This window comes from Penicillium canescens (assembly GCF_028828765.1).
Source record: "Penicillium canescens strain IBT 15451 chromosome Unknown utg000002l_segment0_segment0, whole genome shotgun sequence".
In the NCBI taxonomy this organism is placed as follows: Eukaryota; Fungi; Ascomycota; class Eurotiomycetes; order Eurotiales; family Aspergillaceae; genus Penicillium; species Penicillium canescens.
In genome coordinates, this window is record NW_026703964.1 from 4,063,822 (window position 1) to 4,091,325 (window position 27,504).

The following is a 27,504-nucleotide window of genomic DNA, read 5'->3' on the forward strand; positions in this document are numbered from 1 at the left end:
GTGTCTCAGACCGGTATTGACAATATTGACAGATGGAATGTAGGAGTATGCGTGCAAAGTCAAAATAGAAGCAAGGTCATCAAGGCATATCAACACAAGGGAGGAAACGCTGGAAGAACAAAGCAAAGGCAAACTGAGAACTCGATATACAATGAAGAAACACCGGGAGATCAGCTTGATGAAAGCAGGTAGAGTTGTCAAAGACAGGGAAGCTGCGCGGCCTTGTACACATCACTTGGGCCCATAGCAACGGCAACTACGACAATGTAAACAAACTGACTCAGCAGTTGGGCAGCATGGGGGCGGTGAGGCCCCGCGTTACATAATCACTGGTTGATCCGGGCCCAATGGGGAAACTACCCCCAAAAAGGCTAGTTGCCATTTGTCGGTAAGTCGGCCAATCAATTGTCAGCACACAAATCGCTACTGTGCCCTGAAACCCTCTACCTCACACCCGAAAAAACGAACACTTCGATCGTGACCGTTCCGTATCTCGACAACCACCCAACCTCGCCGCCCCGGGACCTTCAAAATGAAGTGTACGTCTCTACCATTACACCCTCGATCTATATGCTGATGGAATTACAGTCATGAAAGTTGGCCGTGTGGCCATCATCACCCGTGGCCGTTACGCCGGTAAGAAGGTACGACAAAGATCCTGATCCCCGAATTGAAAGCGCATGGAAAGAGAAACGACTTGCAAGCGAAGGACTCGAGAAGAAGCGAGCACAGTGCAACGTGGTGGAAAATAAAGCGCGACAGAAAAAAATTCAGAATGCTAATCAGGCATTTTCGGATTTACAGGTCGTCATTGTCCAGCCTAACGACTCTGGCTCCAAGGCGCACCCCTTCTCCTACGCCATCGTCGCCGGTATCGAGCGTTACCCTCTGAAGGTGACCCGCGGTATGGGCAAGAAGCTCGTCGACCGCCGCAGCCGCATCAAGCCTTTCATCAAGGTCGTCAACTACAACCACTTGATGCCCACCCGTTACACTCTCGAGCTCGAGGGTCTCAAGGGTACCGTCTCCAACGACACCTTCAAGGAGGTCTCCCAGCGCGAGGACGCCAAGAAGACCATCAAGAAGGCCCTTGAGGACCGGTACACCAGCGGAAAGAACCGTTGGTTCTTCACTCCCCTGCGTACGTTTACTCTGGATACACACTCACATCTCTGTTGGACGACTGCTAATACACAACAGGTTTCTAAACGGTTCATTTGGGCGTTTTGTCGTTTTGAGCGCACGGGTCTAGGTGAAGGCGAGGTCGAAAAACCATCGAGCACATTCGGTCCCTGCGAGCATGGGATGGGAAAACATACACCATAGCTGGAAACAGATTCGGGAATGTATCGATGAATTCCAGATTTAACGAGGGACGCCACTACAATACCTGGTGTCTGTCCGAATGAAATGGAAAATATGAACAATTATTTTCAAAATCAACGTTGTCTATTGCCTGTGAAATTTGGTCTACATGGATTCCGGTCAACATGGATGATGTAGAGGAGGTTCACTGCAACCACTGGCCTCCTCGTCCTTGCGATGGATATTTCGTATTCCATCTGCCGATGTAGTTCTCTTCACCTACCCCAGTGCCCTCACATTGGCAGTCATAGTCCTAATATATTTGGTTTGACCCCACACAAACTTCCCCAATATAGAACCTGACGATGATCGAATCTTGATCGTTTGGCTATTATTAGACGCAATTTCTGGCAACTGTCCAGAGGTCTAGGTCCATCAGCTCCATACTTCGATGCAATTGCTAGCCATTCCTCCACAGTTCATTCACGCAAGTCCACCCCACCCGCCAAGGTATTGCATATGATTCCGCAGCCCTTCGACCAACCCACGCATGATCTTCGATATGTTTCAACTCTATTTCTACGAGCACTGCTATCCGAATCTACTTTCAAATTCACATTCACAATGGAAACAATGACCCCTTTCATTCCTCTGCCAACAGACAAAGGTTACAATGTCATTCTCATGACAGACTTGAAAGAACACAAAGGGTCCTTCGTCTCCTCTGTCTTCTTGGTCTCCTATCCAGATCCAATATACAACAGAAAGGTATAAAAGAACCTCAACCACCACTAAAACAGAACATCACCAGTACATTCTGTCCGAAAACCTCAACCACCTCACAATCTCTATCCGGCAAGTATTATCTCCCCAATCATCTACCACGTAATCACAGCAGGATGGCGGAGGGCGAACCCACCCGCCGCCTGTCTACGATCAGCGAGACCTCCCAGGAAAGGGAACGACCTCGACCCGCAAACCAACCTCCCACGCGCAATTCTTCAAATGCCCGCGCGTTTCGAGATGCGCTGCGAGATCCACCACGACAACGGCGCCAATAACCCGGGCGCACTCGTTAACGTCGACAGATGGGTAAGCCCTGCCTATTTCATCTGGAAGCTGAGCGCAGCACAGGCTAACGCTTATAGTGAGCACTTCCGAAGTAGGTACTTTGACCTGCACCATCGTGCTACCTGGAACCGTATCGAGGCAGACCTGGAAGCCCTTGGAGATGGACCTGAACGACTCAACTACGCTTTTCCGGAGCCGCCCTACTCTCGCGCCACGGTGAGCTTGCGGCTCCTTAACCTGGTGGGGGGATTGGGTGTGACGTTCCGAGTTTGCACTGGTGCTACTGATCTGTACATCGACAAGGGCTTTGGGGAGATGTGGAAGTTTGTCACGAATGCTGACCCTGCTATCAGTGTTTTCTGGTGTTGGGATGTTTACCTGAGGGATGACAGTCCCTCGCCGGTCATCAGCCCTGAGCCTACACCTGCACCTCAGCCAAATAGTGCCACCCCTGAGACGGGTCCTACTCCTCGCCGTTCCCACGCCCGTACTGCTTTTGCGAACCTGTATTATTGTCTGCAGAACAATTCTTTGCGCTGCCGCTTTTCTCGTAAGTGAGAATGGCTTTCATGTTCTCGTAAGTAAGAATCATGATCTTCGACTCTTCAGTATCAATGAAGTTTGAAAGAAGCAAGAAAGTCTCCTAAATTGTCAATGGCCTGATTTTTTCTAGTGATATATTTTACTGCGTTCAAAAAAGGAGAAGAAAAAAGGCGGGGAGATCAAAGAAACCCCAAAAAAGATATACAATAGATAGACAAATAAAGTTTCATTTGTTCCGTCAATTGGTTCAATTCGAGTCCATCGTAGTGTAGTAGAAACCACCGCAGACTTCATAATTTTATATTTGGCATAATTCTAATGCACCCCAACACATCCAAGTAAGACAATAACCCAACACTATAAACCCCGAATCACATGATAAAAGAGAACAGACATAAGACAAACATAAAAGGCCGGCCTTTTATCCCGTCCTGTGGCGTGGTCTAGACAACCCCCAACGAAAACCATACATAACCTGCAACACCTAATGCAAATGTGTGGCATACCCCCGAAAAAAGCCCCTCTCTTAGCAAACATGTTGACGTGTAAGTTCACCCACCAAGGAGGCAAAATGGAACTGCAAGTGCAAGCGCAAGTGCAAGAAAACATCATAATCACGCCAATTGGCTTACTGCCTCTCCCATTGGCCGAACATACCCTGTCGATATGTTTGATAAGTTAAAGAGAGACGGTAACTTGATGTAACCTGTTGCTCCCAATTCATGTGATTCTGAGTTGGCAATCGAGGCAACACAATTTCACGTTCTCATATCTCATTTCATTATCAAGTTCATAGCTCATTCATTGCTCATAGCTCATATCTAGGCGAGTTTCGCATGTGAAACGGATGCGTTGGTTTTATTTTTGAAATGTAATGTGCGGATCACGGGCTTCCGGTATGCTTGTAAGGTTGTTCATATCCCTTTCTATGTACGGAGTACATGTACATGTACATCGATAGCCGAGCTCCAGTTTCTCACTTTCACCTGTCAGAGAGTACATGTAGAGGGGTATTCCAGGAGTAAAGTTGTGCCATTGGCCAATGGCGGGAGAGATGCCATATCATGCCTATATTATGAACATGGATATGATTACTAGGGTTCGAATACAGAAGTGATTCAGCATACAAGTTCGCCACATCTACGTCAAGGGACCACTGCACGACGTTTTGCATGTCACAACGGACCCACGGTGTGAGGTTCATTGATCGAGCTAGAGTGAGATTGACCAAATAAAGACGATGGAAAGGGTCCATGTAAGAACGCCGGTGAGAAGGTAGAATCACAGACTCGGGGTGGAAGCAAGAAAGACCCACGATGGAAGATCTGCATGGTAGCTTAATCGAGTGGATTGCCCGGCGGGATCCCGTTTTGATTCTAATTTCCCTTCGGCTTCACCATACGCCATGGTCTAGTATGCCGAGTCACGACTCGCCCTAGAGGGATTGAGCTTGTGCTTTTCCATGTGCTTCTGCACGTCCGTTGGGAAACTTGGAAATCCCTGATTTCCCCTGGTTGCACTGGACATCCCTATCGTTTTCTGTCTATTGCCATTGCGGTTGCCAGGCTTGTCTCGTAAGGCAATGCTACCTTGGAAACACAACAGGATATGGATATTTCAGACATGTCTAGCAAATTATGTTTATACGCACAGATCAATAGTATTGAACGCGACCGCTACAGGAATAAGCGCCGAATATCGGATGGATCTGCGAATCAACCGGGTCGTCAGTCGCACGTCCCCGGGCTGTCGGAAGAACAATCTCCAATCCGGCCAAGGTTTACGTATTTTCGGGGAAGAGAAAGAGAAGGGACGTGGGAGGGGGTTCGAAGGGCGCTCAGGCCGATGTGGGTACCTCACTAATGTAGGTGTTTGACTGCCCAGGCCTTTGGAGAGTCCAAACTCAATATGGGGTAGGTTGACCCCGATCGTTAGAGATAAGCACAAGGAACAAGGTTTTCTTTGCTAGTGAGTGACCCTTGCAAATACAACCAACATGTAGCACAGAGAGAATAACAGAACATAGATATCACCCTGATATCAATATCAAGAGATAGACATAGCCGCATCCGTCAAGTGGGACCGAATGCGTCAAACGTTGGACCCGCTATCACATGTGAAACAATTGATAGGAATTGCAAACCAATGGTGCAATACAGAGTATAGAATATGAGAGGTTAATAAAATGGAACTAGAAACTACAAACTAACCTAAGCTAAGCTAACAAAAAGAGGAAAAGTTTAAAAAAAGAAGGGAAAAACGAGACTTGGCGTGGGCAACGAGACCAGGCATATCGCACAGCGCTAAGGCCTATCACATGTGAAAATCCTATTCTCTACTATACTCCCATCTCTTCCAGTTCTTCCCTCTCTTCTCTTCTTCTTTCTCTTCCTCCCTCATCTCTCTCTGTCTACCATCTTGATGCCACACGCAGAAACCATGGGTGAACCCACCGTCAACGGCGAGAAGAATCACTCCCAATTCCTCGATGTAAGTATACCCTCTATCTCCCATATCTCCCGTATCGAGTCAGCCCACCAACATACCACATCGCTAGCATCTCATCTCCTACCCCATCATCTCGGACTCCATCACCTTCTACAAGGGCAATCCCTACGGAGCCAAGTCCATCCAGTATGCCGACAAGGGCTACACCCGCCTGGCCAAGCCCGTCCTGCCCTACTTCTCCACTCCCTACAGCTATGTAGCTCCCTACCTGGCCCGTGCCGATTCCCTCGGTGACAAGGGTCTGACCGAGATTGATACTCGCTTCCCCATTATCAAGGAGGATACCCAGAAGCTGCGCGGCTCTATCTACAACGGAGCTTCGATGCCCGTGCGCCTCGCTGGAGAGGTTAAGCACCATGTTTTTGACATCTATGGATCTGAGTATAAGAAGTGTGGTGGTGATGGTGTCTTTGCTTCCGGCAAGGCCGTTGTTACTACCAGTCTGGTCCTGTCGCAGGAGTCGTTGGCTTGGATTAGCACGTTCTTGCAGACTAAGAAGGAAGAGGTGAAAGAGGCTGTCAACGAGAAGAACAGCCATTGATTTTAGATTTTTTGTTTTCATTTTCTTGAAGCGTTTTTGTTTTCTTTTGATTGCTAGAGAAAATAATACCTTATTCTTGTATGCGTTCTAGTTTTATGTGTTCTGTTTCAGTTTCCAATTTCGAATTTCCAGATTTCCAGATTCCAATTTTATAACAGTCAATACATTGGCTTGAACAACCATTGCCTGACTTGCGTAGTAAATATCTGAAAGAAAAGAAATGCAAGGTTATACTCCGTAAAACACCCGAAACCACCCAAGATAAGCGCACAGACCACCTCCCGATAGGGTAAAATGATCTCGCGTCGCGTCTCACCTTCACTACAACCATGCCACGCAAAAGAGTAAGCACCCAAGATCATCCGTTTCAACCCCTCTATTTCTCAATTTAACCATAAAAACACAGACAAATCCCGACTCCCCAATGGGTCTCCCAACACCCCGCCGCCAAAGACAAAGCACATCCCCTCCGTTTCGGACAGCGAAGATGGCGGACCCAGCGCGCCCTCCAGCACAGACGCAATGGTCAAAAAGCTCGTGCGGCTAGTAATGGCCAGCGAATACTCGCGCCTGCCCATCCGGCGTACAGATATCAGCGCGAAAGTCCTAGGCGAGCAAGGCTCGCGCCAATTCAAGCTTGTTTTCGAGCAGGCGCAGAACGAGCTTAGACATCGATTTGGGATGGAGATGTCCGAGTTGCCGGCTAAGGAGAAAGTTACTATTTCTCAGCGACGGGGTGAGTTGAATGGGTCAAACAATACAATGCAATCCTTCCTACCGACTCCAGTCATCCACTTCCAAATCGATCTCGATTCATTTACTGACTGTGTTTATTCAAACAGCCGCCCAAAAAACCGAAAAACCTTCTAGTACCAATAAATCGTGGATCGTCACTAGCACATTACCACCTGCCTATCGAACACCCGCAATCCTACACCCGCCCAAGGCACCCTCAACCTGGACCGAGAGTACCTACACCGGTCTATACAGTTTCATTATTGCGGTGATAACGTTGAATGGGGGCACATTGGCAGAACAGAAACTGGACCGGTATCTGGCGCGTATGAACGCGGATGTTGGTACCCCGATTGACAGGACAGAGAAATTGCTGCAGAGGCTGTGCAAGGAGGGGTATTTGATCCGCACCCGTGAGATGGATGGCGGCGAAGAAGTTATTGAGTATATTGTTGGGCCGCGGGGTAAGGTTGAGGTCGGGAGTGGATCTGTCGCTGGGCTTGTTAGGGCTGTTTATGGGAAGGAGGGTGGTGGGGATGGGGATGAGGGGGAGATTGAGAGGATGGAACGGGAGGACTTTGAGGGGAGGCTGGGGAGGACGCTTGGGGCTCATATTGTGAGGAGGGAGAGTGGGCATGGGAATGAGGCGGAGGGTGCATCTCAGGTTCATGAAAATGAGGAGCGGGGAGGGAGACGGTCTACTCGGCAGGCTGAACGGGAGGATGAAGATGACGAGGATGATTCTGCTGAGGAGAGTGATTGATTCCTTCCCTTGCTCCCTTTCTGCTCTTCTTGGCTGCGCTGTGATGACATGGGATAGATACAGTTCTATCCGCAACGAGATACCCAAGATACATGTTAATCAAGCATTCAACACATATTCTTTGAACTTTCACCGAAACATTTAGTATGCATATTTCTCTCATCTATCTTCATCAGGTGAAATGCCAGTCACCCTACTCCTCGACTAAGGAATCGACTCGGTGACGCTCGTGTATAAGTCGCCTAAAGAATAAAGAATTTCTCTTCTATTGTGTGATAGACAAGCCAAGCGAAGTAGCATCCTTAGTTATTTCAGTCGTCGAACTATCAACTTGGATACAGATCTGGCTTTTTCCGGGCAACAGAGGGTTTGGGTCGCGAGTCAGCTGAGGGTGAGGGTTGTTAGTTTAGACATTCTGATAGATTGACTCAAGACAGAAGAACAAATACGCTTAGAATGAAGCAGTTCAGATAGATATCTCAAAATTAGTGTTCCGTTAATATAACGTTATGGACGCCAGTGCTCCACTAGCCCTAACAAGCTCGAATGTAACCTCAGGCCAAACTCAATTCCAACCACTTCATGAATCATCGAGTTGCCTTGTCAAGATAGAGTTTTTTTATAATTAAGAAAACACCCAGATAATATGGACTACCCTACTATCGCTCTCACAGGGAATTATAGGTACCATGGGGCACTTCGCGATAAAAGAGAACCAAGGCCGTCCCAAACGGTACTACAACAGAGTTGTTGGTACACAGCTCATTTTGATCGTCTTCTCGATATGGCTTTGTTATAAGACCGTTCTGAGCTGGAACGGTAAGTCGAGCAAACACCCAAGGAAACACCCAGGTAAAGGAAGTGAGTATCACGATCTACAAAACTTACAAGATATAACAACCAGCCTCTTCAAACACACCTCACCACCAAGAAACAACCCCCGAACCCAACCAAGACAACCAATTCACCCTAATCGAACACCTATCCCGAATAATCTACCTCCTCCCTGACGAAGAAGAAACAAAAGCCCTCCTCACACCCATCCAAACAACAGGTGAACAAAGACTCCATGACTACGCCCTCCGAACCCGCCAATACAAAACCCTCCTAGAAGCCTGGGAAGACCTACACATATTGAACAACCCAACAACAAAAGAACAAGACCCGACAATAAACACAGCCCTCCCGCAAACACTTCTAACAAGGCCATCAATCTCCCAAACCCTCCAAACAACCCCCTCATCCCTCCTCCACACCTACGAATCCTACCACTCAACCCTAACCCGCCTCCAATCCCTCCTCTTCCCCTGGACAAGCCCCTACTACCCATCCCACCTGCACCACCGGCACTCCCTGCACCACCCACCGCACTCCCAACAACGCCGCGGTCTAGTCTTCAGCGCAGGAACGCACCAACTCCCCTCCCTCCTAACAACAATCCCAGCACTGAGGAATCTAGGCTGCACCCTGCCCATAGAAATAATGTACCTCGGCAACGAAGACCTCTCCCCAGAAGCACGCGCAAGTCTCGAGGCCTTACCCGGTGTGATAACCCGCGATATACGCCTCCTCGTGTCCGACGCCGGGTGGGAATTAAAGGGATGGGCGGGGAAGCCGTTTGCGGTGTTACTGTCTTCCTTCCGGGAGGTTATATTCATCGACGCTGATGCGGTTTTCTTGGTTGATCCGAGTGTGTTGTTTGAAGATGGGGATTATAAGCGTACTGGTGCGCTGTTCTTTCGGGATCGGTTGATTATGCCTGAGAGTAAAAGGGCGTGGCTGGGGAGTATTCTTCCCAAGCCGGTTTCTGGGTTGGTTAGGGCTTCGACGCTTTGGAGTGGGGATAGTGGGAATATGCAGGAATCGGGGGTTCTGGTTATTGATACTTGGAGGCATTTCCTGGCGCTTAATTTTGTTTGTCGGATGAATGGGCCTGACCGGGATGGGGATGGGTGGGGTGTTAGGGGGTTTATGATATGCTTTTTGGTGAGTCTTTCCTTTTGCTTTGGGTTTTGAAGGTGGTCGGATTGTTGCTGATTGGTTTGATATGTATAGGTGACAAGGAGACTTTCTGGCTTGGCTGGGAGCTTGTCGGTGATACCGATTATGCGTTTCATAATGGTAGTGTTGGGACTATGGGATCTGTTCAGAGTAATGGTCCTACGCGCATGCGTGACTCCCAGGAATCTACTCCTGTTCATTCGGGGTCTGTTGAGGTCCCGTTACCGCGGCGTGAGCAGGCTGTTTTGAATACTCGACCGAAGGAGTATACTATCTGTGCCCCGCAGTTGCTTCATCTTGATTATTCTGGGAGACCTCTCTGGTTTAATGGGTGGCTGTTGCAGAATAAGTTTGCTGAGGCTGGGAGTGAGCAACCTGGGAAGTTTGAGGCTTTCGTGCATGAGGAACGGGGTGATGGTAAGGATGGTTCTTCGTGGGAGATTCATCCTAGTAATGTTTGTTGCTTGACGGCGAAGAAGGTGTCGAAGTTTGCCGAGGGGGAGTTGAAGGTTTTGAAGATGGTTGTTGGGATTGGGAGGAGGGTTGGTGCTTTTGGAGGGAACTAGTATTTGGATGCTGTGTGCGTTTTTCTCTAGATAATGTTTTAATATATTGTATAATATAGGTTCATAATGCACGGATTGGTCGTCGCGAGGAGTAGACTGTCAACACAATGTCCACTGATATATATCTGTAGTGGTTGATGAAGCAGCATGTACTGAAGGTAAGTAGCGATTAATAACCCAGAAACCAGGCTAGCACAATTCCCGAGAGTAATAGATCAAAAATGTATAGCATACTAGTTCAAATGGGTACTATATCACAACCCTACCGTATCCCCAACAAAGTAGATCGATCATGCCATCAAACCTACAACCACGATAACCTCGCAAGCTCAAATGTAATTCTACAAAGCAAGTTTAAAACTCCAGCATCCATATGTAGCCCAGAGCAAGACTACAAACAAAAAATCTGGACTATACTGTAGTAAAATTCTACATCGAATGTGGAAGCCGTCCTTACTGCTATCTCATGGCATATCGGGACCAGTGTGTTACCCCTCCTCCTGATCCGTAAGAACTGTATTGCAGGATAGAAATAGATTGTCCGAAGTGAATAGATAAATAAGTGTTACATGCAGATTCGATTGGATGTATATGAAAGAGGGGCGTTTCGATTATATTGGGGAGGCCGTGATGGTGCAGGTGGATGAATGGGGCGCGGGGTCATCGCACACAAATTGCCCGAGGAAAATCAGGGAAAGGTATCACCAGACACTCGTCTTTGGCTTTCCATGTACAAATTCAATACACTACAAGGGAATCAATCTACCATCTACTGTGAAAACTTTCTACCGTGAGGAAAATTGGAGACGAAAATGTATGTAGTCATTTAGCTAAACTACACGACGTCTAGCGATCCATAAAAATGTTTTTGAAAAAAAAATAAAATCATCACGGCATGTCCTGAATCATCCGAGAATCATTTATTTCTTACCAGCCTTGGCAGCGGCCTTGGTGACCTTGCCGGCACCGCCAGCGTTCTTCTCGACGGACTTGATGACACCGACAGCAACGGTCTGACGCATGTCACGGACGGCGAAACGACCGAGAGGGGGTAGTCGGTGAAGGCCTCAACACACATGGGCTTGGAGGGAACCATCTTGACGATAGCGGCATCACCGGACTTGATGAACTTGGGGGAGGTCTCAGTGGCCTTACCGGTACGGCGGTCAATCTTCTCGAGGAGCTCGGCGAACTTGCAAGCAATGTGGGCAGTGTGGCAGTCCAGAACGGGAGCGTATCCAGCGCCGACCTGACCGGGGTGGTTCAGGACGATGACCTGGGCGTTGAAGGAGTCACAGCCCATGGCGGGGTCGTTCTTGGAGTCGGAAGCGACGTTACCACGGCGAACCTCCTTGACGGAAACGTTCTTGACGTTGAAGCCGACGTTGTCACCGGGGTTACCGGCCTTGAGCTGCTGGTGGTGCATCTCGACGGACTTGACTTCAGTGGTCACGTTGGCGGGAGCAAAGGTGACGACCATGCCGGGGGTAATGATACCAGTCTCGACACGGCCGACGGGAACTGTGCCAATACCGGAGATCTTGTACACATCCTGGAGGGGCAGACGGAGGGGCTTGTTGGAGGGACGGACGGGGGTGTCGATGGCGTCAATAGCCTCGAGGAGGGTCTTTCCGGTGGACTTGCCGGACTTGGTCTCCTTCTCCCAACCCTTGTACCAGGGGCAGTTGGGGGAGGGCTCGAGCATGTTGTCGCCGTTGAAGCCGGAGATGGGGACGAAGGGAACGGACTTGGGGTTGTAGCCGACCTTCTTGATGAAGTTGGAGGTCTCCTTGACAATCTCGTTGTAACGGTCCTCGGACCACTTGCAGGTGTCCATCTTGTTGAGGGCAACGATGAGCTGCTTAACACCGAGGGTGAAGGCAAGCAGAGCGTGCTCACGGGTCTGGCCATCCTTGGAGATACCAGCCTCGAACTCACCAGTGCCGGAGGCGATGATGAGAATGGCGCAATCAGCCTGGGAGGTACCAGTGATCATGTTCTTGATGAAGTCACGGTGACCGGGGGCATCTGTGAGGTGGGTTAGCATCATGTTGGGATGAATCAAGCCGCCCGACCTTGATAGGCTAGAGGGACAAGGAGGGGTAGGGGAAGATTCTTACCGATGACGGTGACCTCATACTTGGCGGTCTGGAACTTCCAGAGGGCAATATCGATGGTGATACCACGCTCACGCTCGGCCTTGAGCTTGTCAAGAACCCAAGCGTACTTGAAGGAACCCTTACCGAGCTCGGCGGCTTCCTGTGATGGGGGTCAGCGTGGATGTGATGGAAGTGTGGAATGCACGAATTACCTTCTCGAACTTCTCGATGGTACGCTGGTCAATACCACCGCACTTGTAGATCAAGTGACCAGTGGTGGTAGACTTGCCGGAATCGACGTGGCCGATAACGACGATGTTGATGTGGGAACGCTCTTCCTTACCCATTTTGGCGGTTGAAACTTTTGTAGTTCTTTGGAAGATACTAGAAAGAGTCTGTAAAGATTGCTCAGAGACTACGGCAGAACGCGTAGAGGTACTGAGCAGAGATGATTAGAGAGATGAAAGAGAAAGGAATGAAAAAGCAGTAGGGGTGCAAGAAATACTCACTGTAGCAGACGGGGGAAAGAGAAAAAGTGTGTGGGAGGGGGAGGGGAAATCCTTATATGGAGGGGCAAGCGAGAGAGGCGAGTCAGCGGGGCTCAAGCCCTGTGTGGTTGAGGATGCTGATTGGCTGCCACAGTCAGCCGTGGACGCAGATTCTGCAAAGTGGGCTGTTCCAGGAAGTACTGGTACTTTCTCTACATACTATATTCAGAGTGTCTCAGTTGTACCTATACTTCCTCACTATCGTTCCCTGGTTCACTGCTCCACTCTACGAATTTTTCAACTCCCAATCCACTATCCTTAGTTACTGGGCAGCAACGCAGATTTGGGTGAGAATCTAATGGTTTGCATTGTTTACTTTGCGCTTTTTTCTTCCTGCGTGGCTGGTTTCCCGCCATATGGTCGTTTTTTTTTTTTTCCTTTGACCCCGCGATGAGGGGCAGTGTTTCACCGCCAACCTGCCCGCCATGTTATGCAGATGGGACTTTTGTATCTTTTCTTTTCTTTTTTTTTGCCACGGATGATTCATAGAAATTGATATCGCGCTCTACTATCTAATAACTAGGGGCAATTCCTACTGGAAATCCATGGATGTGATGTGTAAGCTGAACCGCCGAGAAAAAACAAAGAAAAAACTTAAAAAAAGCTATCCCAAAAGGGTTCCCGCAATCTGTGCATTGGATAGTGACGTCGATCAATTTGGGTATCTGGAATATCTTTTTGGTCCATATGCGCCATTTGCTCCAAAGAAATGCATAAAAAAAGAACAAAATAGAAAAGTAAAGCAAAACACACTGTCCCGTGTTGAGGCCCAACTCTAATTTTCTCTCCACCGAGCACCGCACGATGTACACTGAGCTGTCAGAACGGGTACCTCACACAAGCAAGGAGTACACATACCTTCAAGAATGTAGTCATAGGTTCATCTGCACTGCGAATCTGCAGCTGGAAGAAGTATGCACGTTCCCCGTTGCAGTTCTCTGCGGGGCATTGAGCTGTAAAAAAGATTTCCGTTAGCCTCTGTTCCTAGGTGTTCGTCTTGGGTTCGCCCTGGTCCCTATTGGGTCTGGCAAAAGTCCTCCAAGGTCCCTTTATAACTTACTGGCAACACTGTCAGCGTTGGCAAACTCCTCCTTGCCTCCAAAGACATCATCCACCTCCTTCTGCTTCATATCTGTCTTCTCAAACCATTGTTTGTCCAGCGGGGCTTCGAAGGGACAGGATCGGCATTCAAAGCGGTTGACACCCATCGGGAAGGCATTGCTTGAGTCAGCACGGGAGATGGTCAGCGCATTGCTGCAGTTGGGGCAGACTGGAAAGAAATGTCAGTTTCTGCAGACTCGCTGGATAGCGGCTCGGCGTGGGAGAGGAAACGTACAGATCAACATCTTGCCGGTGACAGCTAGAATCTGCAATGCGTAGTAGCAAGATCTCACTCAATAACTCGCCACACAGTCAATGGAACCAGGCTCACAGCTGTAGACCCAAGCGCAAAAGCATCACCGTCGATAATGCCGGATCTAGGCGCGCGGCTAATTCAGAGCGGGGTGCGGAAAATCTCTTGATCCGATCGGGCCGCGCGTGGGATGTTGTCCCTGGGGAACAACTCCCGAGAGTCCTGTAGATGATACACCAGGAGTGACTCTTTGATCCAACTACCCTGCTTGTATATATACCATTCTGCTCATCTGCAGATCACCCACACACCAACCATTCAGAACGCTTGACCCGCATCCCTTACATCTGAGCCCCCAACTGCTTGCATTACTCCCGGGTATACCGGACTAAATCATAGACAGAATGGCCGACGACGAGGTGAGTACTATTATCCAAGTAAATTCTGAATAATATTACTAACAGCTATGATGTAGGGCGCATCCCCCCGCGAGCTGGTCGTGGAGGCCTGCCGCCGTGACCAATTCCACCTGATTGAGCAAGTCCTGGGTGGCATGGAAGACAAGACAAACGAGCAAGTGGCAGAATTCTTCAACGGGGTCACAGACTCGATGGGCAACTACGCATTGCACATCTGTGCCCAGTACGGCAGCTGTACGTTGGCCCTCTCCGACATGCAAGTGGTACCGTTGGTGCCTACAGCCCTATATGTCTATATCCTACCGAACAGATAAAAGCCAACCAGAACTAACACCTCCTTGTCTTTAGGGGAGACAATGGACCACCTGTTCGACATCCAATACTTTGAATGCGACCCCAAAACCCGCCTGGACGAAGACACACCACTGCACATCGCAGTACGCTACGCCATCGAAAAAGACCCCGAGGTAGGCGCTCACATGGTCACAATGATGTGTGACGCTGGCTGTGATCCCCGCGTGCCCAATAAGCATGGCCAGAAGCCTGTTGATCTGGCCTTTAACAACAATGAGATTAAGGCGACTCTGCAGCAGGCTGCGTATATCATGGCCGAGGATCTGCACAATACCGATGGGGCTGGGTCAGATGGTGGGGAGCCCAGTGATAGTGATTAAGAGGCATATGGGGGCTGATGTCCTCTTAATGTGAGCATTTTCTCTCTTCTCCTGGTAGATGGTGTCTTGAGCTTTAGAGTTAGCCATATTCAGTTCTATGTTACGATTATCACGAATAAAGTTCAGTTTGTTATTAAACCATTGGCTTATTGCTTCCATGGGTCATGGTGTATCGAGGTATCTTATAGCCTGTACAAAGAATGAGGGATACCAAAGCAAAGCTATGCGATTCATCTATTGCCAGGATATCTAGACTACCGCATACTAACAAGCTTCCCCACCTGATCCAGCCACTTACGAGAGAATTCCTCCTCAGTAAACCGGCGCGCCGAACGGCGAGCCCGTTGGCGCATGGCAATCTTCTCCGCCTCCGGAAGAGCAAGAGCAGCCTCAAAGGAAGCAGCAAACTGCTCCTCTGTTTCAGCTCGGAAGCCCGTAGCACCATCGCCGAGGTCAATGACGATGTCTTCGCGAGGACCGCCCGAGTCGTGGGTTACGCAAATGAGACCTGCGGCTTGGTACTCGACGACACAGATGCCGAAATGCTCATTCCACATGGCGTTGACGCCGACGGAGGCGGTGCCGAGATGGGTCAGCACAGCTGGCCATGGGGCGTCGCATAGGAATGTGGTTTGGTCGCGGATGCGGAGTTCGTGCGCTAGCAGCCGCAGGTTATAGATGTGTGTTTCGTCTGGACTGGCGTGGCGGACTGATCCGATCAGTACGAGGCGTGGCTCGGGTTGGCCCGCGCAGGCTGGGTTGTTGGCTCGTTCTTGTAGGAAACGTGCAAAGGACCGCAAAACCAGGGGGTGGTTCTTCTCCGGCCGGAATTGCGCGATGTAGAGTAGCACGGGCTGTCGGGTTTTCTCGCTCTCTGCGTCAACGGCGATGGTTGATTCCAGTTCTGACACTGCGGTTGGGGGGAACACCACCGCCGGCGATGATGCTGTCCCCTCGCCGCTGCCAGTGTCCTTGTTGCCGCTTCCCCAGAGCGAGCGGATATGCGCTGCTGTCCAGGACGAGTTGCACATGACCACGTCGATCTGCTGGCCTACCCAGCCATACAGTCTTGCGAACAGCTGCCAGTATCGGCGCTTGATCTTGCCCTTCCAACCCTTTCCGGCGCCAGAGTTAATACCTTGCACTCCGCTCTGGTCGTCGAGCGAGGCAAGCATATCGGTTGAAATCGTCGGGTAGTGGACGTATGCGCCAACAGGCACTGTGGGAAAGAGCCACTTGCACAGCGCAAGGGTAAAGGCATAGCCCATAGTATCGATAAATATATCTGGTACGAGGAGTGTGAAGGCATCGTAGGCAACAATTAGTGACCCGAGCGACTGTCCCAGCAGCGTCATATATGGATATGAGCTGCTCACAACATACTTGCGGGTTGTCAAGTACAGAAGCACGACTGTCGGCGCATGAAGCTGAATGTTGAACCGGTTCTCTACCTTCTCTAGCATGGTGGCCTTGTTGACTTCATGGTCACCTGTATAGATGGCACAAATGGCCTTTGGCCAGCGCTTCTGTGTTGCACGAACTGCTTCCCAAAGCACTCGTTCTCCACCTCCGCCGGCATTACTGTTATTCGATCAGCACTTGCATTTACATGTTGTGGAGAGTGGCCATACCAGAATGGGTGGAAGAACCCAATAATCCCATCCCAGTCATCCGAGTTCCTATCCTTGTTTCCTCCAGCACCATCACTGCTCTTACTGCTAGTCGCAGTCTGTACCCCGCCAGGGCCTAAGCTGTCCACCTTCTCCCAGTCCTCGTCATCGGCGCCGTTCCGCGATAGTGAGTTTGTTGACACCTTTGGCCGCGGGGCGCGGGACTCCTGCTCTTCAGATCGCGCCCGCGCGATCACGTATTCGCGGCGAGACCGCGTTCGCCTCCAGATCAGCCATCCCACTCCCCGAAATACCAGACCGAGCACAGCGCCTGTTAGCTTCGGAAGCAGGACGGCTGTGGCGGTGAGAAGCAGGACAGCGAGAATGGCGTTGGATATGAGGGCCATGATGTAAAGGCGATAGTCGAGAGGATCTCACCAGAGATCACACATAGTAAAAGTTTTGAGAAGCTAGAAATCTGATCAGAAATGCTTCCCCCTCTCTTGTCAACAAGTTGATCAGTCGGGCGGCGTAACTTACATACGCGTCACATGACAAACGTTTGATCTCCAACTCTGCCCCAAAAGCTTCAACATTCTTTGTATTGGTTGCTCAGCCCACTATGTTTACCCTTCGTTCAGCCTCGTCTCTGCACTCAGTCCCACGAGCCGTTCGATTGCCTCGCCCACAGATTCGACACTTCCATCCGACCAAACCAGCCTCTTTCTCCGTGATCAATCTTGCTTTAGACACCTCCAGCGCATTCATTCACGGTGTACACACTGTAACCTTCCTGCCATGGGTCCTCTCAATTCCCCTTACAGCCGTGATCGTCCGTACATTCATTGCATTCCCCCTCCAAATATTCACAAAGTTCCATGCATCCCGAGAAAAGCGCCTACAACCACTTCTACAATCATGGGCCGTCCAGATTCAAGAGAAGACACGCATGATGCCCAATGTCTTGGAGGCTAAACAAGCTTTCGAAGCCCTTATGAAAAAACGGACCAAGGAGCTCCACCGACGCTGGGGAATCAGCACAACCTACCGACCCGTCACGATCCTACAGCTCCCCGTCTTCTTAACGCTGATGGAGAGTCTGCGCGGCATGTGCGGTAACAACAATGGTATTCTTCTCTGGATACTATCACGCTGGGAGGGATCCATGGATCCTGCCCAAGCATCCGAGTCTCTGCATCTTACCATCGAACCCAGTCTCGCAGCAGAGGGCGCGCTCTGGTTCCCGGATTTGTTGGCTGGTGACTCGACGGGTATACTGCCGGTCATCCTGACAGCTTCTATTCTGCACAATGTCACAGCTAATTGGAAGAAGAAGTCCTTTCAGTCTGTGTCTGACCTGCCCAGTTTGCAGATGTACAAGGAGACTTCTTTCATTGGTCTGCGGTACTTTATTCAGGTTATGGCTGTTTATGTTGGTGCTGCGAGCTTTTTCTCCCAGATGCCTGTTGCTCTTATGCTCTACTGGATTACGAGTACGAATACTGCTACGTTGCAATCTTGGTATTTGGAGAATAGGGTCTTCAATGAGAGGAAGCTCAAAACATTTGAGAAGAAATACATCGCGTTCGAGAAGAAGGGTGTGGAGGATCCTTTCCAGTTGAAGAACTTGCGCTGATTCTTTCGGCGGCGGTCTTCTTGAGGAATATGCGGTCTCCTCTACGCCAGTGTCGATGGTAGCTCGAGCTCTGCTCGAAGGATACTCTGGGTTCGCCAGCACGTTGGTGTTGCTAAAACTTTGGTGAACCTCCACGCTGTGCTCTGTGATATCATTTTAAAGCCTCATACCCTTGCATCACTTGCTCAAGACTTACTCCGGCTCTTAAACAAAAGCTAATGCCTCAATGTGCGCGTCCAGGCCCGGAACTGGCTGGCCCAACGCGGACTGGATACGTACGAATTTCTTTCAAAAAGCGCAAGATACCTGTGGACATAATGCATCGATTTGTTTTGAAAGTGTAAATCAACACGGACAACGCTTGACGTGCATCTTCCCATTCATACTTCTACCTACATTCATGTACAATATTACCATACGCACATAGCACCGGTTCAACCTCCACAGTTTTAAGGAAAAGTAAGTGATAAGATTAAAGAAAACTTAATTCCTGATATCTATCGGCCTGCTGTAAATTCAACGGTACCACGCCAAAGACAGCCTAGGGCTGCTGTAGATCGCAAAGCATATTGAAAAGCCCACCATTCATAATAGAATGCCCCGAAAAAGAGAAGATAAAAGAAATGCCTAAAGCTTAGACTTGACAGGCTCTTCTGGAGCAGTCGCCTCCTGGTTGACCTCAACTGTACGTGAATCAGGGCCCTGGCCGAAGAAGATGACTTCGACGGTGACATCGTCACTAAAAAGGGATATTAGCAAAGGTTTCAGAGAAACCCCAACGAAGAGAATATTGCTCACCGGTATCGGCGGGAGTAGGGACTGGGTAGCGTCAACAACGCACAAACCATGTCCTTATCCTTTCCGCCCATGGCGTTCCGCACAAGATGCGTGGCTGCGTTCTTGTCCTCGACAACAAAACGGCTAGCGGCGCCAGAGATATCGTATTGCTGTTGGCGGATAGGACGGCGCTGGCCTTCACCCGATGCATCAGCTGTGGATTCCACGGGCAGTTGCTTTTGGCTGTCAAATCCGAACCAACTCTGCAGCCAGGTTTTGCTGGTACCAGTGCTGACAGCAGCAGATTGTTGCTGCTCAATCCACTGGCCAACCAAACCGACAACTTCTTCGTTGCTCAGCATCTCCCATAGACCATCAGTTGCCATGACGATGAAGTCGCCCTTGGAGGGATCGACCTTGGTAGTGGTGATGATAGGCTCGGCGGTAACGTAGGGAGGCGTCTTCAGCAGAGGGTGAGGAGTACGTCCGAAGAACTTTCCCTTGATCTGATCTTGGATTTCCCTGGTCCACTTGTAGGCAGCGTCACCGAAGGAACGGCTAGGTTCAAGCTGGCCGAGGATGCGGCCATTCTTAGTAGCATATGGCTCGCCGGGGTGCTCTTCACGAATACGCTTCATCTCCGATGGTGTTCCACCGGTCTGGTCCTCGGAAAGAGCTGTAGCAGTCCACTTGCCGCTAGGTCCACGACGGCCTAGAACTGCACGCGAGTCACCTGCAACAGCAACCTTGACGTCCTTGGATTGGGAGTCGTAGAAGCTGAGAAGGGCACATGAGCCAGAGAGAGCAGGAGCAAGGAGCTCAGCGGCAACTCGTCGCGACTTGGCCTTGAAGACTTCCTTGACACTCTCGTTCACAATGTCATTGTCGAGACGGACAAAGCCTTGCTTGATAGCAGCATCCACAGCCTCGGACGAGGGAACCAGAAGCGAGGTGTCTGCAGCAGCAGCCTTGTATGTAGTGTTTAATTCACGGGCAACGTATGAGATCAAAACATTGCGCAGCTTAGCGGACGTTGTCCAGCCCCTAGTTCATAGTAAGTTTCGCGAGTTCCAATAAAGCATGAATATAACATACGAGTGTCCATCAAATACTGCCCAGAACATCCAATCACTGCTTGGCTCGCCATCCTTGACTGCAGCCACGGAAGCTGGAATCTCGACGATCTTCTCCGCGTGGTCATCCTCAATGGGCGAGTTGCTGGGAACCTGAACGATATCGTAGCGAACAACGCCCTTGCCTCGGTTGACCAAGTATGACTCCTCGTTCTTGCGAAGCTTCTGGGTTGCTTGCTCTGGTGTCAACATCTCGAGGACTCCGCGATCCGAATCGTCAGTGGTCTTTGCAAGCGGCTGGTCCCCGGAAAGTGCAGCGGTATAGAATTGGTCGTTGCTAACCAGCAGCGCACGGCGCGCAGGTTCGGCTGGGTCTTCCGCGTAGGCGGAGTTTAGGGCACTCGAGGCAAAGCTTCGGAACTGGGATGCTGCCGACTTAACAGTGTCACCCTGATACGCATACCATGCCCCGGAGGCGACGACGGTCGAGATAACGGCAAGGGAGAGATTGCGGCGATGCATCGATGACTGAATTGCTGCTGGGAAGTATGAACGCTTGCTGCCAGAGTATGACCGAAGACTTCGCAGCTGGTTGTGAGTGAAGGACAATGGGGACGGCCGCTTAACGGATACGTTCCATACCGGTGCACGCCGAGCAGTACGGCAGGCCTGAACTGTCGCCCGACGCATTGATTTGGTGGGTAAGTTAGCGGCTGAAGAATCTCCTTGCCCTTTGCAAGGGAAATAACAGCTCTAAAACTGTATGCAGAGGAAGCTTCACAAGGAGCTGGGGTGTTTGATATGGTGTCACGTGTTGAGGTTATCCAGGTACTGCGCTAGTCCCGATGTAGATGTGTCGTCATTCCCCGCGGATTTGCTGCGGTTCGCTTTCACCTGCGGATTTTTCCTTTCCAGTGTCCACAGGCCTTGGCCTCAGTGAGCAAGAATGTCTTCACGCGCGATTCGGAAATTGCAAAAACTTCGCGATCTGGAACAGCAGCAAGATTCCGAGAATCAAGATGAGTCAAGCGAAGATGAAGCCCCGCGCCCCGCGGAGCCCAAGTTCAATGCTTTTGATCTGTTGAACGCCGAAGATGAGAATGAAGATGAGGAGGGAGAGGAAGAAGAACAAAAGGAAGAGGAGAATGTTGAGCAATCAAAGCCTGAGCCTGCCCCGACGAAGCCCAAAAAGGCCAACAAGAAAAAGAAGAAGAAGAAGGCAGCCAAACCCTCCGAACCGGCCGACACTCCACCCAAATCCAATGAGGCAGACCTGGATGAGATCGATCGAGCTCTCAAGGAACTATCAACAGGTGGACAATCGTCAGTCGGTGCAGATCTTTCAACTGCTTCCAGAGACGTCCGCGGAGCCTCTTTCCCCAAAACCACCAATCAATTACTCGGTATCGAACCCAAATTCCTCAATGCGACAAATGAGATGCGCCGCCTCTTTGGAAACGTTGTTCTGGAAAACTTCGATTCACCAGCCGATAGTGGAACAGGCCGCCGCCGGGATCGCAATCGAGAGATGGTCGATCTCGCCCAGGCCTTGACAGGAAGATACAGTCCAGCCAGCAGAGGTCAGAGTCTAGGTGGAGTTACATTGCGACGGAACGTTCTCATGCAAGGCAAAGATGAATGGCCTCGTGCTCCGAGTGGAGGACTCGGCATGGAGACAGTAGAGAAACTTCCTGCAGGAGAAACACTCTACCGACTTGTGCATAATACCGCCTATCAGGATGTACAAAGGCAGTTTGAGCTCTGTGTCGAGTCAATGGACCCTCAGAGACTCATTGGACACCTCCAATACAATCCTTATCACATTTCCACGCTTCTCCAGGTGTCAGAGATTGCCAAACACCAAGGCGATCACGCTGTGTCTGCCGATCTGATGGAAAGAGCACTCTTTAATATCGGACGGTCAGTGCACTCTTCTTTTGCCAACCGCCTCAAGGAAGGCGAAGCCAGACTTGACTTTATTCATGCCGAGAACCGAGAGCTCTGGCTTGTGGGTTGGAGGTACATCTCCAACCTCGGGATGAAGGGAACGTGGAGAACCGCCTATGAATGGGCCAAGTTGCTCCTCAGTCTTGATGACAGTGATCCATACTGTATGAAGCTACTCATTGACCACCTCGCTCTTAGAGGCAGAGAGTACGCACAGTTCGTGGATCTATGTACGCAGACACGCTTCAGTCGAGACTGGGCCGATCTCCCCAACATTCAATGCTCGCTGGTTATGGCATATCTACGGCTGAATAAGCCCCATGACTGTCGCCGGCAGCTCTCTCTCGCCATGTCCCGCTACCCGTGGATATTCAACAGGCTGGCACAAGAACTTGACCTCCAGCACATCCCCAAGCAAATCTGGGGCAAGATGCCTCCCACAGGTTCTCATGAGCTTTTCACTGAACTCTACATTGCCCGTGCAAAGGATCTCTGGAACACACCAGAAGCAGTCTCTCTCATCATGGAAGTGGCAGACACCCTCTCCGATAAAGATGAGCCCGTCGAATCACCAGAGATCACCCTGGACATTGCCCGTCATGTAGTCCTGTCTGATCTCCCCAAGGTGACAACCCACCTGCCAAGCCACTTTGTGGCCGGTCGATTGTCAGCCTCCGACCCTCTTCCGCCGTATGACTCTGAAGCCTACCGTCAGCAATCCGAGCCTACTCCCGTCTACGCAGCTCCTACTGGCGGTGGCGAGAATTGGTTACAAGACCTCCTGGGTCAGATCAATGGCGCTGGTCTGCGTCTTCCGGTGGAAGACGAACTACCCCGGAACCAAGGCATCGACGATGAACCAGAGGAAGAGCTTGATATGCCACGCTCTCGCCCTCCGCTTGGTGATCCCTCGGCTCTTGAGCTATGGCTCTCGCGTGAGGGCTTCCAGTCTCTCCGGATCTTCTTGAACCAGTATGGCGTTGACCGTGGCAACTGGAGTGAAAATGTCCTGGACTATGCACCGTTGACCAACTATCTAGAGGCAATGGTGATGATCTCAACGACAGCTCGCCAGCAGTTGTTGGATGGTATTATCAAGGATTCTCTTGGTGATTTCGTTGTCAGTATGCTCGAAGATGAGATCGCAATGATGCTAGATGGGGATTCGGACTCATGAAAACCTATATTATAAGCCAGGTACATTAGAAAACAATACCGATAGCAGTGTATCAACTCTGTATCTACTATCAATTCTTGTTTTGAGCTGCTTTTGGGCAACTAGATATGTATTGGTGATTTTCTTGACACTCGTAATGGAGAACGAGCCTCGAGGCTGTTCTTCATAAAACATATATATCTAGCCGCTAGGAGCGTAACAGCGAGCTTCGAGCATTACAGGCTTACACGAATAGACAACTAAATATATATATTTTGAAAGTTAACAGAGCAATACCAGCACTGGCAGAATACAGACACTATACAATATTGCCAAATCAAGCATCTCAGGTAGGATTGTAGCACAGCCTGCATGATGCTATTGACGAGTATCTCATTGGTAGAGACCCCCGAGTTTTGCATGGTTCATGCGCATCATCCCGCACTGACAGGCTGACTCAGCTGGCATCGTTTCAAATTCTTGCAAGTTTTTTTTTTCTTCGTTACTTTGCATGAAATGAAATATCATTTAGATATCGATCATTCATAGTCTTGGAGCTATTTGCGACCTTCAGACTTCACAGTTATCCCCCCTACATGTGCAGTGCTGGGACTACCCCGGGAGTGGCCCAGATTGTGTCATAGTCTTATCTCTCCCGCGCAGAGTTCTCTCTCCTCCAACACCCCGAGTCACACAAAATGACGGTACTCACCATGGGACACGAGTCTATACCCCTGACAGCCCGCGAAGCTGCATCCGGTCTATTGGGATCAGTGTCCATGACCTGCTGGATTTTCCTCCTGGTATGTGCGATCCGCGCAGAGCATGCGATAAAGCAGACCCGCACCTGAGATCCATACAGCGACGGACCAATACCTAACAAAGTGAACCCAGGTCCCCCAGCTAATTGAAAACTACCGCAATGGCAACGCCGAAGCCATCTCTCTCCTCTTCGTCTTCGTCTGGTTCGTCGGTGACGTCGCAAACCTCGCAGGCGGTCTCCTAGCAGGTCTCGTCCCCGTGATCGTCGCTATCGCAGTCTACTTCTGCATCGCAGACGGCGTGCTCATAGCACAATGTCTATACTATAAGGCGCGCAACTCCCGTCGCGGAATTGTTCACCGCCGACGCTCGTCCACCGAGACCCCGGACCCTACTACCCCGCTCTTGGGCCGGCGCTTCAGTGATTCACTTGGACCTAATGAGTCGCGGCGTCGGTCTTCTGGATCGCTGCGTGGTCGTCAGGTTATTGGCCGGCGCGAGAGCCAGGTTGAAGATACCTTGGCCAAAATAGTTGAGGAGAATGACTACGGCCGTAAGGCGTGGATTAAGAATTTTGCAAGCGTTATTGGTATTTTCCTTATTGGTATGGCCGGTTGGACTATTGCCTGGCAAACAGGCATGTGGGCGCCGGCGCCGCAGGAGAATCACAATGGTCCTGAGGAGGCTACTAGTGGCTTGGTGCTAGGTTATTTCAGCGCTGTCTGTTATCTGGGGTGAGTTTAATTTTGTCATTGGAGAGTGAGAGATTGTTATTAACTTTCTTCTTTGCAGAGCGAGACTGCCTCAGATCTACAAAAACTACAGCGAAAAGTCTTGTGAAGGTATTTCATTCGTTCCTTGAACTATCTGGGACAGATATTAACATTTCTTTCAGGTCTATCACTCTTATTCTTCATTCTCTCTCTCCTGGGCAACTTGACATATGGCGCAGGCGTAAGTCTTACCCAATTTCGTCCCACACCCGGAAAGACAGTCGCTAACAATGGATATAGATCCTCTGCCATTCTACAGAGAAGGAATACTTCCTCACAAACCTCCCATGGCTGATTGGTTCCTTGGGAACAATGGTCGAAGATGTGGTCATCTTCATTCAATTCCGTATCTACGCCCCCCAGGACCTGCGTCAGTCGGCGGTTTCATAGTTCTGGACTTTTGTATGTTGGTTTCTTTTTCTTTCAACCATAGCGACGCTGTCTGATAATATACTGTCAAATGCGAAATCGAATTTTGTGCCATTCAGCTTTGGATGTGAATTATTTACCTGGATTCAATGGTGTTAGACCGAGATGGCCGTAGTATGGCCTCTTTTACTGTAAACAACTGTTGAGTGTTGAGAGTATGTGTATTCTGTGTGAAAGCAAACAGTACTCAATCAAATCAAAGACCTGCCAGACCTTTTAAGAGCCTTGGAAATGTAAAAACATAGCCAAGGGTCGAGAGCTGTACCTCACAGCCCAAGATAACCAAACGAAAGACAAAGGCAAACAGCCACAAAGTTACATAGGCCGTATAGCTGACCGAGGACACAAGAGCCGTGCTTGAGGGTCCGTGATTTACAGCCCTGAGTATCAGTGCACAAGCTCCACATCGACGATCACCACAGCCTTAAACCAAAAGTCTACACTACACAAGCACTCCATATAAGAATCAGACGGCATTCGTTGGTTCATGGTCGCATACAGACATAGCATGAGAGCCGAGCAGAACTAAGCTAGCAGGTCTGTGGAGCACGAGAAAACGCATACATCTACCCATACCAAATCATACGAGTTGGTCATGGACAAATCCGAAAGTGTGCCAAACGTCTTTCTTCAATTCCCCTATAATCCTGGAAGCAACAATAGTTTCGGAGTCGCAACGGTATCCGATCGAGTCTACCTCGGCCACATTATGACACGGAGGCACACCGAGCACCCAGTCTCCATTGAATGTCCTTGTCCGTTTGAATTCTTTTGCTAATTTTCTTTTTTTCTTCCCCGGGTTCTAGGTCTTCGTAGCGGGGGTCGTGGAGTATCGAGTACAAGAGAGAATCGTCGAGGGAGCCGCGAAGCGGCAGCGGGAAAAGAGGCGTGGGATAGAGAAAAAAGGAAACGAGTTCAAATTCGATACGGAAGTGATACGCTTAGTCGAAGAGACCGAAGCCCATGTCCTCATCGGACTCCTCCTTGTCTGTAATGGGATTAGCATTCCTGACTTTGAGTGTGGGTTGCATTGTCCATGCTTACCCTCTTCCTTCTCCTCCTTCTTCTCCTCGGCAGCGGGGGCAGCGCCACCGGCAGCGGCAGGGGCGGCAGCGGCGGGGCCAGCGGAGCCAACGTTGGTCAGGAGCTCCTTGATGTCCTTGCCCTCGAGAGCCTATAGAATGCAAATCGCGTAAGTCACCGCATCTCAAATTGTCGCGCGCGGCCATCGGTTGTTGCGATATTGGCGCGGAATATGGCATAGGTTCAGGTATTTACCTTGGCGAAGATGGAAGCCCAGATGGGCTCAACCTCGGGAACCTTGGCGGCACCAATGAGGGTCTGGATCTTGTCGGCCTGGTTAAAGATTCGAGGTCAGTTATTGTTGCTGTAGTGTTGACCCAAATATAGCTTTGCTGCAGCTTTTTGCGTTCCTCCATGGTTCATTTTCACACACGAAATCGAGTTTCATATGTAATCTTGAACCCTTGAATGTTCCAAAGATCTCAAGGAATTTTGGATACGTACGGAGACCTCAATACCGTCATCGGCCAGGATGAGGGCGGCGTAAGAGCAGGCGAGCTCGGCGGTAGACATTTTGTCGACGGGTGGTGTTGACCGGACTGGGTGTCTTGAAGAGAGTTGGGGATGAGAAAGAAGAAGAGAGGAGAACGCCAATGATAGACACCCGAACAGGGCAAACGCGCCGTGTGTGGGAAAAAGCCCTCGCTTAGGGCTTGGACTAATCGGGACTAGCCCCTTCCCCTCCTCGTAACTTGGTAGAGTAGGACTGTCAGGTGACCTCTGAAAACTGTCACATGATGTCTACTCTTCTTATTGGTTGCTTAAATTACTAGCTGTAAGTCTCTTTCAGAGTATTTTAGTTACATAAGTGTATATACAATGCCACTGATAACGTATTGGATAGTCTCTACACAAGCTTCGAAGCAAGTATACCGATTCATTTATTGTATTTGTCCTACTTTGGCCTTCCTTCTTTACCTCTTCTTTGTCCATTTTCGAGCGCCTCGAACTGCTGTACTCACATTACATGTACCCACACTTGGCAAAGCCAGGTCATGTGACCTTAGCTCTGTGATCACCTGACAGCCGCGGGGACGTCTACAGTCGTGACTTAGCGCTAAACCGCAAACAGCAATGCTGACATAATCCCGTATCTCCGCTCGGTATCAGCTACTATCAGTCCGTTCATCA

General features: G+C 50.0%; 14 protein-coding genes across 14 annotated transcripts; 9 read left to right on the plus strand and 5 right to left on the minus strand.

Annotated features, from left to right (window-relative positions):
• Positions 1 to 532: 532 nt before the first annotated feature.
• N7446_002749 (60S ribosomal protein eL27) lies at positions 533 to 1,208 on the plus strand (the record flags this gene model as incomplete). The annotated part of the gene is made up of 4 exons (XM_058511498.1): positions 533 to 539; positions 589 to 644; positions 805 to 1,141; positions 1,201 to 1,208. The coding sequence occupies 4 exons, from the start codon at positions 533 to 535 to the stop codon at positions 1,206 to 1,208; spliced, it is 408 nt and encodes a 135-aa protein (XP_058377034.1).
• A 1,102-nt stretch (positions 1,209 to 2,310) lies between these two features.
• On the plus strand, positions 2,311 to 2,934 carry N7446_002750 (uncharacterized protein; the record flags this gene model as incomplete). The annotated part of the gene is made up of 1 exon (XM_058511499.1): positions 2,311 to 2,934. The coding sequence occupies one exon, from the start codon at positions 2,311 to 2,313 to the stop codon at positions 2,932 to 2,934; it is 624 nt and encodes a 207-aa protein (XP_058377035.1).
• Positions 2,935 to 5,133: 2,199 nt separating this feature from the next.
• Positions 5,134 to 6,108, plus strand: N7446_002751 (putative pathogenesis associated protein Cap20). Its single transcript, XM_058511500.1, has 2 exons — positions 5,134 to 5,409; positions 5,477 to 6,108. Exons 1-2 carry the CDS (start codon positions 5,341 to 5,343, stop codon positions 5,966 to 5,968), a joined length of 561 nt encoding a protein of 186 aa, XP_058377036.1. The 5' UTR covers positions 5,134 to 5,340; the 3' UTR covers positions 5,969 to 6,108.
• Positions 6,109 to 6,490: 382 nt separating this feature from the next.
• On the plus strand, positions 6,491 to 7,466 carry N7446_002752 (MAGE domain-containing protein; the record flags this gene model as incomplete). Its single annotated transcript, XM_058511501.1, has 2 exons — positions 6,491 to 6,704; positions 6,811 to 7,466. The coding sequence occupies 2 exons, from the start codon at positions 6,491 to 6,493 to the stop codon at positions 7,464 to 7,466; spliced, it is 870 nt and encodes a 289-aa protein (XP_058377037.1).
• Positions 7,467 to 8,110: 644 nt separating this feature from the next.
• On the plus strand, positions 8,111 to 10,033 carry N7446_002753 (putative alpha-1,3-mannosyltransferase; the record flags this gene model as incomplete). The annotated part of the gene is made up of 3 exons (XM_058511502.1): positions 8,111 to 8,285; positions 8,371 to 9,452; positions 9,485 to 10,033. The coding sequence occupies exons 1-3, from the start codon at positions 8,156 to 8,158 to the stop codon at positions 10,031 to 10,033; spliced, it is 1,761 nt and encodes a 586-aa protein (XP_058377038.1). The 5' UTR covers positions 8,111 to 8,155.
• A 920-nt stretch (positions 10,034 to 10,953) lies between these two features.
• N7446_002754 (translation elongation factor EF-1 alpha) lies at positions 10,954 to 12,479 on the minus strand (the record flags this gene model as incomplete). Its single annotated transcript, XM_058511503.1, has 4 exons — positions 10,954 to 11,022; positions 11,076 to 12,061; positions 12,154 to 12,292; positions 12,345 to 12,479. The coding sequence occupies 4 exons, from the start codon at positions 12,477 to 12,479 to the stop codon at positions 10,954 to 10,956; spliced, it is 1,329 nt and encodes a 442-aa protein (XP_058377039.1).
• Positions 12,480 to 13,326: 847 nt separating this feature from the next.
• N7446_002755 (DNA-directed RNA polymerase III core subunit RPC11) lies at positions 13,327 to 14,135 on the minus strand. The gene is made up of 4 exons (XM_058511504.1): positions 14,017 to 14,135; positions 13,741 to 13,950; positions 13,539 to 13,633; positions 13,327 to 13,491 (listed from the first exon to the last, which is right to left on the minus strand). The coding sequence occupies exons 1-4, from the start codon at positions 14,024 to 14,026 to the stop codon at positions 13,456 to 13,458; spliced, it is 351 nt and encodes a 116-aa protein (XP_058377040.1). The 5' UTR covers positions 14,027 to 14,135; the 3' UTR covers positions 13,327 to 13,455.
• A 135-nt stretch (positions 14,136 to 14,270) lies between these two features.
• N7446_002756 (ankyrin repeat-containing protein ANK1) lies at positions 14,271 to 15,240 on the plus strand. The gene is made up of 3 exons (XM_058511505.1): positions 14,271 to 14,453; positions 14,510 to 14,687; positions 14,802 to 15,240. The coding sequence occupies exons 1-3, from the start codon at positions 14,439 to 14,441 to the stop codon at positions 15,125 to 15,127; spliced, it is 519 nt and encodes a 172-aa protein (XP_058377041.1). The 5' UTR covers positions 14,271 to 14,438; the 3' UTR covers positions 15,128 to 15,240.
• A 32-nt stretch (positions 15,241 to 15,272) lies between these two features.
• Positions 15,273 to 17,240, minus strand: N7446_002757 (alpha-1,2-mannosyltransferase ALG11). Its single transcript, XM_058511506.1, has 2 exons — positions 16,759 to 17,240; positions 15,273 to 16,708 (listed from the first exon to the last, which is right to left on the minus strand). The coding sequence occupies exons 1-2, from the start codon at positions 17,142 to 17,144 to the stop codon at positions 15,382 to 15,384; spliced, it is 1,713 nt and encodes a 570-aa protein (XP_058377042.1). The 5' UTR covers positions 17,145 to 17,240; the 3' UTR covers positions 15,273 to 15,381.
• A 119-nt stretch (positions 17,241 to 17,359) lies between these two features.
• Positions 17,360 to 18,373, plus strand: N7446_002758 (putative mitochondrial export translocase Oxa2; the record flags this gene model as incomplete). Its single annotated transcript, XM_058511507.1, has 1 exon — positions 17,360 to 18,373. One exon carries the CDS (start codon positions 17,360 to 17,362, stop codon positions 18,371 to 18,373), a length of 1,014 nt encoding a protein of 337 aa, XP_058377043.1.
• A 627-nt stretch (positions 18,374 to 19,000) lies between these two features.
• ptcF (type 2C protein phosphatase ptcF) lies at positions 19,001 to 20,913 on the minus strand (the record flags this gene model as incomplete). Its single annotated transcript, XM_058511508.1, has 3 exons — positions 19,001 to 19,112; positions 19,172 to 20,194; positions 20,246 to 20,913. The coding sequence occupies 3 exons, from the start codon at positions 20,911 to 20,913 to the stop codon at positions 19,001 to 19,003; spliced, it is 1,803 nt and encodes a 600-aa protein (XP_058377044.1).
• Positions 20,914 to 21,169: 256 nt separating this feature from the next.
• Positions 21,170 to 23,347, plus strand: N7446_002760 (transcriptional repressor TCF25 family protein; the record flags this gene model as incomplete). The annotated part of the gene is made up of 1 exon (XM_058511509.1): positions 21,170 to 23,347. The coding sequence occupies one exon, from the start codon at positions 21,170 to 21,172 to the stop codon at positions 23,345 to 23,347; it is 2,178 nt and encodes a 725-aa protein (XP_058377045.1).
• A 500-nt stretch (positions 23,348 to 23,847) lies between these two features.
• N7446_002761 (PQ-loop repeat-containing protein) lies at positions 23,848 to 25,402 on the plus strand. Its single transcript, XM_058511510.1, has 5 exons — positions 23,848 to 24,129; positions 24,221 to 24,822; positions 24,881 to 24,930; positions 24,984 to 25,042; positions 25,102 to 25,402. The coding sequence occupies exons 1-5, from the start codon at positions 24,025 to 24,027 to the stop codon at positions 25,249 to 25,251; spliced, it is 966 nt and encodes a 321-aa protein (XP_058377046.1). The 5' UTR covers positions 23,848 to 24,024; the 3' UTR covers positions 25,252 to 25,402.
• Positions 25,403 to 25,653: 251 nt separating this feature from the next.
• rpp1 (ribosomal P1 domain-containing protein) lies at positions 25,654 to 27,093 on the minus strand (the record flags this gene model as incomplete). Its single annotated transcript, XM_058511511.1, has 4 exons — positions 25,654 to 26,278; positions 26,335 to 26,464; positions 26,569 to 26,646; positions 26,818 to 27,093. Coding segments are annotated over 4 exons (531 nt in total), but the record flags the coding sequence as incomplete, so codon positions are not given.
• Positions 27,094 to 27,504: the final 411 nt, after the last annotated feature.